Source organism: Engystomops pustulosus, chromosome 5 (assembly GCF_040894005.1).
Source record: "Engystomops pustulosus chromosome 5, aEngPut4.maternal, whole genome shotgun sequence".
Lineage (NCBI taxonomy): Eukaryota > Metazoa > Chordata > Amphibia > Anura > Leptodactylidae > Engystomops > Engystomops pustulosus.
Window position 1 is genome coordinate 108,590,711 of NC_092415.1, and position 16,250 is coordinate 108,606,960.

General features: G+C 40.6%; 1 protein-coding gene across 16 annotated transcripts in view; it reads left to right on the plus strand.

Moving 5' to 3' along the window:
* The window catches only part of MSANTD3 (Myb/SANT DNA binding domain containing 3), a 105,216-nt gene that overhangs the window by 49,428 nt on the left and 39,538 nt on the right, over positions 1 to 16,250 (plus strand). For 10 of the 16 annotated variants that reach the window (XM_072152878.1, XM_072152861.1, XM_072152865.1 and 7 more), the window contains 2 exons: positions 9,076 to 9,502; positions 14,642 to 14,785. In XM_072152878.1, the coding sequence (XP_072008979.1) occupies positions 9,076 to 9,502; positions 14,642 to 14,785 (571 nt within the window). Of the gene's footprint in view, positions 1 to 3,187; positions 4,167 to 4,498; positions 4,636 to 9,075; positions 9,503 to 14,641; positions 14,786 to 16,250 lie in introns of those variants that run through there. The other 6 variants (XM_072152868.1, XM_072152870.1, XM_072152862.1 and 3 more) reach the window with 5 other exon arrangements.

A 16,250-nucleotide genomic window follows, 5' to 3' on the forward strand; every position in this document is an offset into this window, starting at 1 on the left:
TGATATAGTGGGTATCAGCGAGACATGGCTGGACAGTAGCTATGACTGGGCTGTTGCTATAGATGGTTATAGTCTTTTTAGAAAGGATCGTATAAATAAAAAAGGGGGAGGGGTTTGTTTATATGTGAATTCTTGCCTCAAGCCCGTCCTGCGAGATGACATCAGTAACGCAAATGTGGAGTCCCTATGGGTGGAGATAAGGGGAGGGAAAAATAAAAATAAAATATTACTAGGGGTTTGTTATAAGGCTCCAAATATAATGGAGGCAGCAGAGGAAATGCTGATAAGTGAAATGGATGCGGCTTCAAAGCATGGTGAAGTACTTATCATGGGGGACTTCAATTACCCAGATATTGACTGGGGGGCAGAAACCTGCAGGTCCTTCAAAGGCAGCAGGTTCTTGTCAACAACAAAAGACAATTACCTGTCGCAACTAGTCCTGGAGCCAACAAGAGGGGGGGCACTGCTGGACCTTATCCTTACCAACAGACCTGATAGGATATCAAAACTACAGGTTGGGGGGAACCTGGGGAATAGTGATCATAATATCATTGATTTTGTATTACGCTTTACTAAGAGCGTTAGTGAAGGGGCAACCAACACTCTAAACTTCAGGAGGGCAAATTTTCAGCAACTAAGGGAAGACCTTAAAGGCATAGACTGGGATAATGCTCTCAAGGACAAAAGAACCCCCCAAAAATGGGACTTTTTCTCATATATTCTGAAAAAGTCCTGTGAGAAACACATACCTTATGGGAAAAAGCATAAAAGGAACAAGAAAAACCCTATGTGGCTAACTAGTCTTGTAAGGAAAGCAATAAGCGAGAAAGATAAAGCGTTTAAGGTGCTAAAACGTGAAGGTAGCGATGAGGCATTACAGGATTATAGAGAGAAAAATAAATCCTGTAAAAAGCAGATAAAGGCCGCAAAAATAGAGACTGAGAGAAATATTGCCAGGGAGAGCAAAAATAATCCCAAATTATTTTTCAAGTATATAAATGATAAGAAACTAAAAACAGAGAGTGTGGGTTCCCTTAGAAATAACATGGGGGTCATGGTGGAAGGAGATGAGGAAAGGGCCAATCTACTGAATGTCGCCTTCTCAACTGTCTTTACCCAGGAAAATCCCCTGGTGGAAGACACAATGAGGAATAATGTAAATTCTTTTTATAATGTCAACAGTTTAACCCAGGAAGAGGTACGGCGCCGCCTCGCAACCACTAAGATAGATAAATCACCGGGGCCAGATGGCATACACCCCCGGGTTCTGCATGAATTATGTACGGTGATAGACAGACCGTTATTTTTAATATTTGAAGATTCACTGAGGACTGGTTATGTTCCACAGGAATGGCGCATAGCAAATGTGGTACCAATATACAAAAAAGGATCAAATAGCGATCCTGGAAACTACAGACCCGTAAGTCTAACTGCTGTGGTGGGGAAAATATTTGAGGGGTTTATTAGAGATGCTATCCTGGAGTATCTCACTGTGCACAACCTTATAACCCAGCGTCAGCATGGGTTTATGAGAGATCGGTCCTGTCAGACTAATCTGATTGGTTTCTACGAGGAGGTAAGTTCAAGACTGGATCTGGGGGACGCTGTGGATGTTGTATATCTGGACTTCTCAAAGGCATTTGACACCGTGCCACATAAAAGGTTGGTATATAAAATGAGACTGCTGGGAATAGGAGAAAATCTGTGTATCTGGGTAAGTAATTGGCTTAGTGATAGAAAACAGAGGGTGGTCATTAATGGCACATTCTCAGATTGGGTTGATGTTACCAGTGGAGTGCCACAGGGGTCAGTATTGGGGCCACTTCTTTTTAATATTTTTATTAATGACCTTGTAGTGGGTTTACACAGTCAAGTTTCAATATTTGCAGATGATACTAAGCTGTGTAAAGTAATAAATACTGAGGTCGATAGTTTAGCATTACAGAGGGATTTGTGGAAGCTTGAGGGATGGGCAGAGAAATGGTTGATGAGGTTTAATGTAGATAAATGTAAAGTTATGCACTTGGGCCATGGAAACAAAAAGTATAATTATGTTCTAAACGGTCAATTACTTAGTAAAACTGAAGCTGAAAAGGACTTGGGGGTATTGGTGGATGGTAAACTTAATTTTAGTGACCAGAGCCAGGCGGCTGCTGCTAAAGCAAATAAAATAATGGGATGTATCAAGAGAGGAATAGATTCTCATGATAAAGACATAGTTTTGCCCTTATACAAATCCCTGGTCAGACCACACATGGAATATTGTGTACAGTTTTGGGCACCAGTGTATAAAAAGGATATAATAGAGCTGGAACGGGTGCAGAGGAGAGCAACCAGGATTATTAGGGGAATGGGGGGATTAGAATACACTGACAGATTACAAAATTTGGGATTATTCAGTTTAGAAAAAAGACGACTGAGGGGAGACCTCATTACAATGTACAAATACCTGAACGGACAGTACAAAGATCTCTCCAAAGATCTTTTTATACCTAGGCCTGTGACCAGGACAAGGGGGCATCCTCTGCGCTTAGAGGAGAGGCGATTCTACCATAGCCATAGACAAAGGTTCTTTACTGTAAGAGCAGTGAGACTATGGAACTCTCTGCCGCAGGAGGTTGTTATGGCCGACTCTATGTACATGTTCAAGAGAGGCCTGGATGCCTTTCTGGAGAGAAAAAATATCACGGGTTATGGGGATAAAACATTTATTTAATTCTTGAAGGTTGGACTTGATGGACTTGTGTCTCCTTCCAGCCTTATATACTATGATACTATGATACTATGATACTATGTTGATTCTACAATCTGTGGTCAAGGAGCAGCGGTGGTTAATTGTTTCCCTCAGATCTCATCAGGGTCATTCGTTCAAGCCTTTAAATCACAGAGTACTTATTACTGATGCCTCGTGTTACAGCCAGGTTGCTGATGTAGGGACTCAATTAGTCCAGCAAAGATGGTTGGCACGCAAGAAGAAATTCTCATTAAAAAAGCTGTAGGCAGTAAAGTTAGCACTGCTCCATTTCTTTCCTATCCTGTAGGCAAAGATGTCCAAATACAGTCGGACAACCTACCATCTGTGTTTTATCTTAACAAGCAGGGACCCTCCCTCTTCTTCTGGAATGCAGGTGGATAATTTGTCATCTTTGACTGCAATCCAATTAAGAGGACCACTCCATATCAGAGTAGATCTCTCTCCAGATCATTCAGAGATGGGTGAACTCCAGTCCTAGATGGCTGGCATCCAGGGAGAAAGCAAGGATAATACAGTTTTGCTCCCTCTCTACCCAGTGGCAGTGAATGGGTTATCGGCCCCATGGCGATAACACCATGACGATTCTGCTAATATTCCGAGTCCTGCGAAAGATCCGTGACGAAAGGGCAGAAGCCATTACAATCCTTCCTCAGTGGCCGAGGAGAGCCTATTCTGCTTCATCTAGCAATGGGGAAAGTCTGGGAACTACAGTTCAGAGAAGATTTACTATTACAGAAGGGGTTGTTCCATCCCGGTCTGAAGTAGCTGCATCTGGCAGCTTGGAGACTGAGCGGCACAGATTAAGGTCTATCAGAGGCTGTAATTGAAACAGTCCTGACCACCAAGGTTTATACTATATTTTGGTGGACTGGTTTTCCCGTAATAATGAAGGCCAGATGCACCTATCCTCTTTGCATCAATATCTTCAAGACGGTTATGTAAAAAGTAGGTGCATGTAACAGCGATAAATGCCTTTACAGAGGAAAGATTTCCTGGTCATCCTTTGTTGTCACTATTCCTAAAAGGTATTCAGAAGTTAAGACTTCACTTCCAAGAGCTGCTTCCTTCATGGGATCTCAGTATTATATTAAAGCACCTGAATTCGACCAAGGCATCTCTTTGTAAAGATTGAAGACATTTTAGTGGCAGTGACATTGGCCAAAAGATTAAACAAGCTACAGGTGTTGCCATTTCAAAGCCTTATCTAAGGTTCTTGCAAGATGCTGTTAAGAACCTTCCTAGGTTTTCTGTCAAACGTTTTATCACTCTCCAATATCAACCAAGAAGAACGTCTCTTTCTCATCCCGGTGGGAGTCTCTGGACGTCATACATGCCTTGCTAACATACAAAGAAATCACAAGTTTCCATGAAAAGAAGAGTCTCTGCATCCAGCTTCATTAACCTAACAAAGGTAACAAGACGAGCAAGTCAACTTTGGCACACTGGTTGAGAGATGTGATTAAAGGGGTATTCCAGGAATCGGCATAATTTATATACAAATGGGTCCTTAAAATATAAGCTAATATGTAATTAGTTATTTAAAATTTTGCTCCCGTTAGCAGAAAAATGCTGATGACGTAGACTGTAATGGAGAATTAAAATGCTACTGACCCTTTAATCAGTCATTCTGATTAATTTCCCTCTGCGGGGTCCGTTGCAGAGCATACACAGGACAGAAGATGGCCGCTGGTCACATATCCACATCACATGTCCTGCGCCTGCCTGGACACGTCATGTGATCACCACTAAGTTTGGCTTTAGTCGGTTGGTTGCAGTGCATCCAGTATGGCCAGTGTTTTGGTGATGGCAGTTACACATCATTACTACGGTAACAGAGCAAGAAAACCTGTTATATCACCACCGGGAGCAGAGCATAAGAGGTAGGAGAAGTTACTGAGAACTAAAGGATCTTGGGACTTTAGCTTCCAGTGTCTGCCATCTTGGTGATAACTTTAGAGAGGCCATAAAATTTTGTGAATCATAAAATCAAACTATTTAGGCTCTATATTGTGACTAATGACTTTAAGTTTTGTTACATTCTTTTATTTACAGCATTATGGATTTTTGTATCAGACGTTCATATTCCCGGAATACCCCTTTAAGGAGTGCTAAAAGCTATAAGGGAGAGATTCCCCTTTGAATAGCAAGACTCATTCAACGCATTTAACCTCAGCATCCTAGGCCAAAAGATGGACTAGATATGTATGGCAGCAATGTGGTCAAGCCCGACGACCTTCATCAAACAATACAGGATTGATGTCATGGCTACGGAGGGTTCGGCCTTTGGTACACAAATGCTTGTAACTGCTGCTACTAATTCCCTCTAATATCTCTGCTGTATAAATCCCATTAGTACATTCTGCTGTAGGATGAACAGGAAGTGGGACATTTACTCACCTGCAATTTCCTATTCCTAGAGTCTGTAGGCAGCACATGCTTCCCTTCTCCTGTTCTTTCTCAATTAAACGACTTTATACTTTTGCATCATTTCCTGGTATTGGTGAACTGCAATTCGGGTTTATCGCTGTTTAACGTTGTCTTATGTCCTGCACCAGGGGGACATTAACCCATTTCTGTGTGTGCTGCCTATGGATTCCAGGAAATGGAAATTTCACACCTTTTTATGGTACAGCTGTCTCTTCACTGGGTGTAGAGGTCGGGCTGTATTTACAACTTGCACTACCCTAGGTACATACCTGAATATGTCCAATTTAGTGGGTTTAAAAAAAAAAAAATTATATCATGATTTTCTAATTTCTAAGTAATTAATCATTTTTAGTTGATGTGGACAAAGGATATGAAGTGTAAAACTATATTTGTAATATTCTATAGATCCCATAAATCACATGCTATCCCTGTAGACTTTGACTACAATTTTGTATAGCCTACAATGCCCCTACTAATATAGACTTATCACTTGTGTTATATACTATGACCCTGTGTCTCTTCTCTTATACATTGATACCCATCTTACACTTATAGACCAATAACCTTTGTGTCTACAAACCTACTTAAAATAATCCCGATGTCTTTACCCCTGACTCTCTTGGCTGCCCCTCTTATAACTTGATACATTGGCAATAGTCTGGATTGAGATAAAAAACAAATATTCTTTCTTGTGAAGATGTTCCCTTGTAATTGGGCCCCCTGAAGTGCCTAATAGCAAATACAGTCCTGTGTAAAGAATGTCCCCTTATCATAGAAACATTACTAAGTATAAAAAGATCTCAGTAGAGGCCATTTTGAAATTTGTTTTATGGCAATTCTCCTGTGCACTAGTTCTAGTTCAACTGTGTCCCTCTATTAAACTGGTGCTCCATGCCTAGTGTAACTATTGATTATAAGGACAATTATGTCCATATCATAGGATAGAGTAAGACATTACTCTAGGGTATGACTATACATTTTTTTTGTAGGCAGTAAATATAGACCTACAAGTGTGAATAAAATAGTAAAATTTTTCTATCATTAGTCTTGAATAATCTCTTGCACTTCAAAAAATTGTTATCTAATTCTGCAAGGGAAATTTGGTATTACACATGTCATCTTTCACATTCACAAAAAATGAGGCTCAACGCTTCCGATTTCAGCTTTTCAAGCTCCAAACTGAAATAAGCTCACAGGCTCTCTGTGCGTTTTTTCTCTCTTCCGTGCTCACATATATCTTCTGTGTTTTCAAATACACACATAGCTTAGCTTAAACAAGTAGTTTTAGATTCTTCTTTAATAATGACATGCTTACATGTCACAAAAGTAAAAAGGTATGCCCTTGGGAAGAAGCCATATTGGCGAAACAGCCAATGTGGGGCGTGGATGACCAGCCAGCACATGCATTTTATGCGTTGTTTCTTTTGTGAAATGAGCATGCTAAATCCTGTTTCTGCTGTCTATACTACACTCAGCGGCCACTTTATTAGGTACACCTGTCCAACTGCTCGTTAACACTTAATTTCTAATCAGCCAATCACATGGCGGCAACTCAGTGCATTTAGGCATGTAGACATGGTCAAGACAATCTCCTGCAGAAAGGTGATTTGAGTGCCTTTGAATGTGGCATGGTTGTTGGTGCCAGAAGGGCTGGTCTGAGTATTTCAGAAACTGCTGATCTACTGGGATTTTCACGCACAACCATCTCTAGGGTTTACAGAGAATGGTCCGAAAAAGAAAAAACATCCAGTGAGCGGCAGTTCTGTGGGCGGAAATGCCTTGTTGATGCCAGAGGTCAGAGGAGAATGGGCAGACAGGTTCAAGCTGATAGAAAGGCAACAGTGACTCAAATCGCCACCCGTTACAACCAAGGTAGGCAGAAGAGCATCTCTGAACGCACAGTACGTCGAACTTTGAGGCAGATGGGCTACAGTAGCAGAAGACCACACCGGGTGCCACTCCTTTCAGCTAAGAACAGGAAACTGGACAGTAGAAGATTGGAAAAACGTTGCCTGGTCTGATGAGTCTCGATTTCTGCTGCAACATTCGGATGGTAGGGTCAGAATTTGGCGTCAACAACATGAAAGCATGGATCCATCCTGCCTTGTATCAATGGTTCAGGCTGGTGGTGGTGGTGTCATGGTGTGGGGAATATTTTCTTGGCACTCTTTGGGCCCCTTGGTACCAATTGAGCATCGTTGCAACGCCACAGCCTACCTGAGTATTGTTGCTGACCATGTCCATCCCTTTATGACCACAATGTACTCAACGTCTGATGGCTACTTTCAGCAGGATAATGCGCCATGTCATAAAGCCTGGTTTCTTGAACATGACAATGAGTTCACTGTACTCAAATGGCCTCCACAGTCACCAGATCTCAATCCAATAGAGCATATTTGGGATGTGGTGGAACGGGAGATTCGCATCATGGATGTGCAGCCGACAAATCTGCTGCAACTGTGTGATGCCATCATGTCAATATGGACCAAAATCTCTGAGGAATGCATCCAGCACCTTGTTGAATCTATGCCACGAAGAATTGAGGCAGTTCTGAAGGCAAAAAGGGGTCCAACCCGTTACTAGCATGGTGTACCTAATAAACTGGCCGGTGAGTCAAGTCTTAAAGGAAAATATTAGTTTAATAATAAGAATAACCTTTTGAGATCTTCAAAGTGATCGGGCAGTCATATTTAGCTCTAAAATTTACACATTCATAATAGATAAAACCCATCTTAAAAATTTTTACCCAATTTCTCCCACTTACGAAGAGACCCCAGACGTAAATGTTACTTGTAAGGACACACAGCGAGGCGCAGAAGGGAAGGAGGGTCATGCATTGACCTCTTTTGCCCTATAGAATTAAGTGGTTTTTAGTTGGTACATGGGTGTGCTTGTGAGCTATAAAATATTTGTTCTTTCGACCAAACACGATAACTTGCTAAACCTTCTTTCAATGTCTTATGCTTGTGTGTGTGTGAATGTGTGTGTGTATATATTTATAGAATAATACCACAATCACACCCACCATAACATCACCCTATTCAGGTATCTTCTCTCCTTCTTCCTGCCCATTCATCATATCATCTTTTAGTAAGATAATATTGGTTGCTGAACCAATTTTGTAGCAGTGTTCATTATTCTCCTTTGTATGGTGTCCTTAAAATTAGCCTTGCACTTAAGGCAGTCTCTGTGCCCTATTGGGCCTAAGGCAATATCCGCAAACAAGTGAACAACCACAGTTTTCCACAACCTGTTTGTGAATTACACACTGGTGCTGATTAATGACCCATAATAACAGGAGAGTCAGGCTCTAGGAGTTTGATAAGGATCAGTCTGTTTACAACAAGTCAAGCCTGCCTCATCAGGTGGTTATCCCACCTGGTATGCCTTCAACTATCCATTTGCGATCCCTATCAGGGTGTCATCCATTCTGTGTTCTCCTTGTTACTTTATTTTATTGGATATTTAATGTAATCATGTTGATTTCAACAGAGTATATAGCCATTAGAAAAAAAATAATCTAAAACTACTTGATACACACATAGCGTAGCCTATACATCTCTTATAGTTAAAACAGAGAAGATATATGTGTCCAAGGAAGGGAAAAAAACCTCAGAGCCTGTGATCTGAATGTAACCCGAGTATTGGCGTCTCAGAAACTTCATAAAGAGATGTATTGATGAAATTGGTCTAAAAAAGAGCTGAGTATATGAACTGAAGGACCAGTTGGTGACTGAGCAGCTCCATGATTGAAAATTTCTTATGGGTATGTGCGATCAAAACATTCTTGATATTTGAAAAGATGTTTTATCTAAAAAAAAAATTGTAATAACAGGTAATTAATATTGCTCCAAAAATTTTTTGAAATGTACTTATTTTTATTCTCTCTTGAGATGTTCACAGTAGCGTGGAAAATGCAAAACAACGAAGTGTTGAAACCGGCCAAGTACTTTTCTGAACTGGAGAAAAATGTCCTCTTGTCCCTGGTAGAAAAATACAAATATGTACTGGAGTGTAAGAAAAGTGACGCTCGGACAATTGCTCTCAAGCAGCGAACTTGGCAAGCATTAGCCCACGAATACAATTCACAACCTAGTGTGTCTTTGAGAGATTTTAAACAACTAAAAAAATGCTGGGAGAATATCAAAGCAAGGACCAGAAAAATAATGGCCCACGAAAGAAGAGAAAAAGTGATGCGATGTGGGCTTGCCTCCAACAGCCTAAAAGAAAAGGTAGCAAGCATGATTCCAGAGCAGATATACTATGTACAGACTCCATCAGAAGAGGAATCTCCATACAATCATGACTCTTCCAATCCAGGTATGACTTCTAGTGCCAAGAATATTTGATTTGCTTTCAAAATAAAAAATATCAACATGAATATGTATAAAATATATACTCCCGTCATGTAAAACATTATTATGAAATGGAAAAGGCATAAACCACACACATTAAATTGTTAAGATATCTTTTAACTTATTTCTAACTTCCAGAATATATAGAGAAGACAGATATCATCAATACCAGATAGAATCCATGAAAGGGGATGGTAATGCTTGTGTTTGATCCTGGAGTGCAGCCTTTAACTAGCCTCAATTATCATGGCCTTTTCATTGTTTTCACAGACAATGGGGCAGATTTATCAAAACTATCTAAAAGGGGTTTTTCCCATGGAAGAAAATTATTAAATTTCAATCCCCTAGTGATGTCAACATAATAAATACATTTTAGCCCTTACTTTACAATTTTACTCAGTTTTATTGCTGTTTTGGCTTCTATTACTCAGTGATGGTCAGGGCAAAATTCCAGGGTGTGGGTGGGAACTCTCTAAGCAGGCACATTATGATCCACCTAATGCTATGTGCTGAAAATGTGATTAGATTATCAGGGTACAAGGTTTATATACACTTTAATTTAGCTTCTGAACATTGTACTATAATCTGACACCTAGAAAGAGAGATGAGACGGATCAGAGATGATGAGATCCATGAGATGCCTATAACACACAATGACAAAGACAGCTCTCTTACATCTTTGCTATTCCACAACACACTGCTCCATCTTTTGTGCCTTCTTCCCCCTCCCCAGATAAAGAACTTATGTGTCTGTAGCTTCACACTCCTCATGCTGCTGCCGGCAGGAACTCAGTGTCTGTGTATCAGTGTGTTTACAGAATGGGAAGGGAGAATTGGGAAAAATTGTGGCAGATAAAATATAACATTTATTTATTATTATTAAAAAGTCTTCACACAAGAATGATAAAATTTGCAAACATATATATAACATCTAGGGCAAGATTAGGAAGCTTGTCTTCCTGCATGCATATATTGACCCCTTTTAATATTAACTTGTTTGATATTCTTTAATTACTTTCTTCTATTTTTGTGCATGCTTTTACTTTCCAAGAAAGGGACAGGAAGGTATAGTGTCCCGGGTTTCAGCTTATTGTGTATTTAATCGTCGATGTTTCACTGTTCCCAGGTGGTTATCTCATCCAGCAGTGTATAGGGTGGATCTTATCTAGCCGTTAGCCGAGCTCAGCACATTACTTATTGTATGTTTGATCTTATATCTTTTACTGCTGGTAGAAAGTATCTCCACAGCAGTATAGAGAGTGGACCTTATCTAGTTGTTATCTAGATAAGGTCCACTCTCTATACTGCTGTGGAGATACTTTCTACCAGCAGTAAAAGATATAAGATCAAACATACAATAAGTAATGTGCTGACAGCTAGATAAGATCCACTCTATACACCAGTGGTGGCGAACCTATGACACGCGTGCCAGACAGGGTACGCAGAGCCCTCTCTGCTGGCACGCATGCCATCATCCTCCACCATGTGCAGAGGCCCGCAGGTCCACAGTTTAGAAGAACAGCATCTGCACCTTGCGCTCAGATACAGAGCAGGCAGGTCACACTGCACGGGGTAGATGCAGTTCTTCTAAACGGAGGACCTGCGGGCCCCTCAGATGCAGCCCACAGCCGGGTGCAGGATGTCTGTGCCTCTGTCAGAGGAGCGCTGCTCTATAAGAAGTTCCCAGTGTAGCGCTGGGAGCAGGAAGCAGCATGGAGCGCTTGTACCTCCCCCTCCTACTAGGAGACCTGAAGTGGAGCCGGGACAGAGAGAGAGGGGGAGGGGGATGCTGTGACCCGGAACATCCAGAGGCTGCTGTGTGCCTTCCTCATAGATAACTGTAAGTTGTACAGTGTCTACAATTTGTTTATACAGTTCATATACATAAATACCTGTGTTATGCATACTGTATATATGTGTGCACTGTATATGTCTGTGTTATGCATACTGTATATATGTGTGCACTGTATATGTCTGTGTTATGCATACTGTATATATGTGTGCACTGTATATGTCTGTGTTATGCATACTGTATATATGTGTGCACTGTATATGTCTGTGTTATGCATACTGTATATATGTGTGCACTGTATATGTCTGTGTTATGCATACTGTATATATGTGTGCACTGTATATGTCTGTGTTATGCATACTGTATATATGTGTGCACTGTATATGTCTGTGTTATGCATACTGTATATATGTGTGCACTGTATATGTCTGTGTTATGCATACTGTATATATGTGTGCACTGTATATGTCTGTGTTATGCATACTGTATATATGTGTGCACTGTATATGTCTGTGTTATGCATACTGTATATATGTGTGCACTGTATATGTCTGTGTTATGCATACTGTATATATGTGTGCACTGTATATGTCTGTGTTATGCATACTGTATATATGTGTGCACTGTATATGTCTGTGTTATGCATACTAATAGTGGTGGTAAACATGTGGCAGTATTATTTGGCCCTTACGTAGGTTATATTGCTCTAAATTACCATGTTGGCACTTTGTGGTAGATAAGTGGGTTTTGGCTTGCAGTTTGGGCACTCGATCGCTAAAAGGTTCGCCATCACTGCTATACACTGCTGGATGAGATAACCACCTGGGAGCAGTGAAACATCAACGATTAAATACACAATAAGCTGAAACCCAGGACACAGCCATACAAAACAGAATTCAGACACTACTTGTGCCTACAGCCAGCCACAATTAATAAAGTAAAAGGATACTTGTAACCCAAGTGCTTGTGATACAAAGGCATATAGACAGAAGTTACAAATAAAGTGCAACATTGTATCTGTATCCACTGATTCTGCTCTTACCAGCACATAGAAGGAATCTGCAAAAACGATCCTGGGCAGTTGCAGAGATCTCAATTCTCTAACACTATAACTTCCTGTCCCTTTCTTGGAAAGTAAAAGCATGCACAAAAATAGAAGAAAGTAATTAAAGAATATCAAACAAGTTAATATTAAAAGGGGTCAATATATGCATGCAGGAAGACAAGCTTCCTAATCTTGGCCTAGATGTTATATATATGTTTGCAAATTTTATCATTCTTGTGTAAAGACTTTTTAATAATAATAAATAAATGTTATATTTTATCTGCCACAATTTTTCCCAATTCTCCCTTCCCATTCTGTAAATACTAAACTACTATTGGTGGTGCACACTGGGCAGAAAAGGACCACCTGTCTTTTGTATTAATCCATACTGTGTATCAGTGTGAGCAGAGAGAGACAGAAATCTCAGCTCCATGGATAGAAAACCAAGATGGCTTCCCTTACCCTAACTCAGAAGTTATAGGGTCGTGTCAAGGGGAAATTTTATACACCGGGACTGATAGACAGGTTGGACTTATTAACAAAAATACAGCATTTCACAGATATAACAGTGAAGTAGAGAATGTGTTATTTTGTTATCCTGATTACATTTAAGAAACCTGTCTTCGTGGGAAACAAACTGGGAGTCAGAGGCATAGTTTGTGCCTCCATCTTCCCAGTATAAGCCATCTACTAAACAAAAAACAGGATGGGAAGATGTAGCAAGTTTGTCTTTCCATCTTGCTGTCTTCACAGCGTGTAGTCACATGTCGCGTTTAACGCGTTGCAACAGCTAAAGAGAGATTTTCCTAATTAAACAGCTGTTAACACTTGTATTTACAAAACATTTAACACAATGTTAACACATGTGTTAACGTTTGCATTTTGTAAATGCAAGTGTTAACAGCTGTTTAAATAGGCAAATTTCTCTTCAGCTGTTGCAATGCGTTTTTAAACTTGACCCAGAGTGTTGTATATGCTCCGCGGAGAATAATAAAATCTATGGGGTGTGGATGCAGCAATACTGCAACTCCCAATGGCCTCTGTTGAACAAATATGTTACTCAGAAGAAGAGAGGTCCCCGTTATTTCACTGTCCATATTAGACAGTGACATCACTGGGGAAACACAATGAACGTCGGCAGCAGCAAATTACTGGCTGCTGCACATGTTCACTCCTGCATTTTAGGGGGAGGAGGAGAGCGCAGGCTACATATCACACTGTATAATCAGATCCTTATACAGGAGGAACAAAATGCAGTGTGAACCTCGCTTTGCACTAAAGGCTTGAGTTCCACTCAAGTGAATAGCATGAGCTCGAGTATTAAAGGAAACCTACCACTTTTAAATGTTAGTTATAACCCTGAAAGACCTTGGACCAGGGTGAGCTGGTGCCGGAGCATATCTTCATAATTTTCAGAAACCGCTGTATTGCTTGAAAAACTTGTTTATTTATTAGATTTCAGCCCCCCCCCCCCCGTCGGCGCACCATCATACGTTCTCGGCGCACCATGCGCGCCACTTGTGAGCTCTCAGGCACACTTGCGACTGCGCAATTTTGCACAGCCAGTTTCGCACGCGAAGTTGCGCAGGCACGAGTGTGCCCTCACTGGCTCTCCGGCACTTCCTATTTAGGCGCACGGTCAGGCGCATGATGTGCCGAGAACGTATGATGGTGCGCCTTAGGAGGGTTGAAATCTAATGAATAAACAAGTTTTTCAAGCAATACAGCGGTTTCTGAAAATTATGAAGATACGCTCCGGCACCAGTTCACCCTGGAGCAAGGCATTTCATGGTTATAAATACCATTTTAAAGTGGTAGGTTTCCTTTAAATATTGGAGGCATAGAGAGCCTGTGTGAAATGCAATTTGTTCTGTGAGTATTTGTGGCCATTATATTCGATTTCCAATATGCCATATATCTTTATTTTAATGTTCCTGATCCTACCTTATTCCTTTTGCATGTATCCATGTGTTCAATTGGTGCAGACTTGGGCTACCTTCATATTTAGGTTTGTACACTCCAGGAAAACTATTTCTCCCTGCAGGCTGTTGTATGTATGTATATACATTTGGGTGTTTTCTCAACTGTCACAGTTATGGCACAAGTGAGACACCATAAACATTGAGGGCAACAAATCACTGCCTGGTGCTGATGTTTGCTCCTCCTACTTGTGAAGGGAATTGGCCTGCACGACAAATATCCCGACATAGACTTGGAGATTAAGATATTGAGACAAGCATTCTATTATTTTTATATATTCTTTTTAGACATGGACTGCAAGAAAGTTAATCTCTTGGATCTGGAGCTTCTTATTGATGAACAGGGAAAAATCCAGACCAAACCATATAATAAAGCACCTGAAACTGATTCATTGTGTGAGGAGGTTTCACCATCCAGCTCTGTAGAAAAAGGTAAAATGGCATCTTACCTTCATGTGTTTGGGCGTGGAAGTACAAAATATGTGTGACTTTTCAATTTTTTCTTTGTGTGTTGATGGAAAAAATGTTGTATTCTTGGGGTCAATAGGAAAGTGTATATAACAATTTATATTTGTGTGTGTGTGCGTTTTTATGTTTTAAGACCTGTAAGAAACATTTTCAAACTTTGGGAAAAAATATTTGTATTGCCCTACTTTGATGCCTATAATATATAGGTTTGTATTGATTAATTCAGAACATTATTTAAACCGTGTTATAAAATATGTTTATTGAGAATATTACTACTAATAATTTTGAGAAGTGATTTACTTGATGTAGTTTTTTGATGTACAAGCCATAAAAATTTCTTGTGCACGACTTTCTTTCCACCTTAAGTCCATTGTATAGACTAGCACTATAACCTGCACTAGAAACCTGACCCACTTGGTGTAAAGGGGTGGCATAACAAGTCGCCAGTATCAGGGCTCTATATACCTAAACCCCCAGGGCCCGGTCACACATTCCGCTAGTGTTGCGTTTATAATGCGGCGCTAGCGCAAAGGGGGGTGGGCCTCGGCTTGATTGCATATGTGTTTCCCGGGAAACGCATGCGATCGATAACCCGATCGCATGCGTTTCTCTGGAAACGCATATGCTATCAGGCTGAGGCCCGCCCCCTGTGCGCTGGCGCCGCATTATGAACGCAACAATTGCGGAACGTGTGACCACTTCCTCAGGGTCTGGTCACAGGTTGTGTTTGTATTGTGTTTACACATGAAATACAAACGCTGAGGGGTAACCAGTGTTTTGCATTGTTTAAATGTGTATCCGCACCAATGTTTGCAACCCACACATTCTGTGCATATGTATACACATGTAACATATACACTGAATCATGTATATACTTTATTCCATGAATAAATCGTTATAGAGTAGCCCCTGAATAAATAAATATTTAAAGGGCATGCCTGGGATTAACTTTAATTGTATTATTGGCCCCAGGTGGTATGAAAATAATAAAACAGGCTATATATACATCTCTCTTTTACTTCTGTGCAGCACAGATCCAATGCAATGCTTGAGGGAGGCAATGCTTAATTCATTTTATACCACGTGGGGGGGTCAATGGTACAACAAACATAAAAAATATTACTTACTGATCCAGGGACAGACTTCCTTTGGCTTTTTTTCTTCAGGGGTCCTCTCTGCTGCATAACATCTTTTCCAGGAGCCCTCTTCTCCACATATGATGTTCTCCGGGGCTCCTCTTTTCTAATGCTCCGAGTGACTTAATCCATGGTCACGAAATTATGCCATTCCGGCACCGCATCATAAAGATTGTGCATGCTATGATTTCTATGAAAATGGTTCTCTATCATGTGGTGGGCCCACCGGTAACACCCACGGTCAGTGCTGGAATTTAAATCCTGGTGCTGCCATATTGGATTTGATCGCCGTC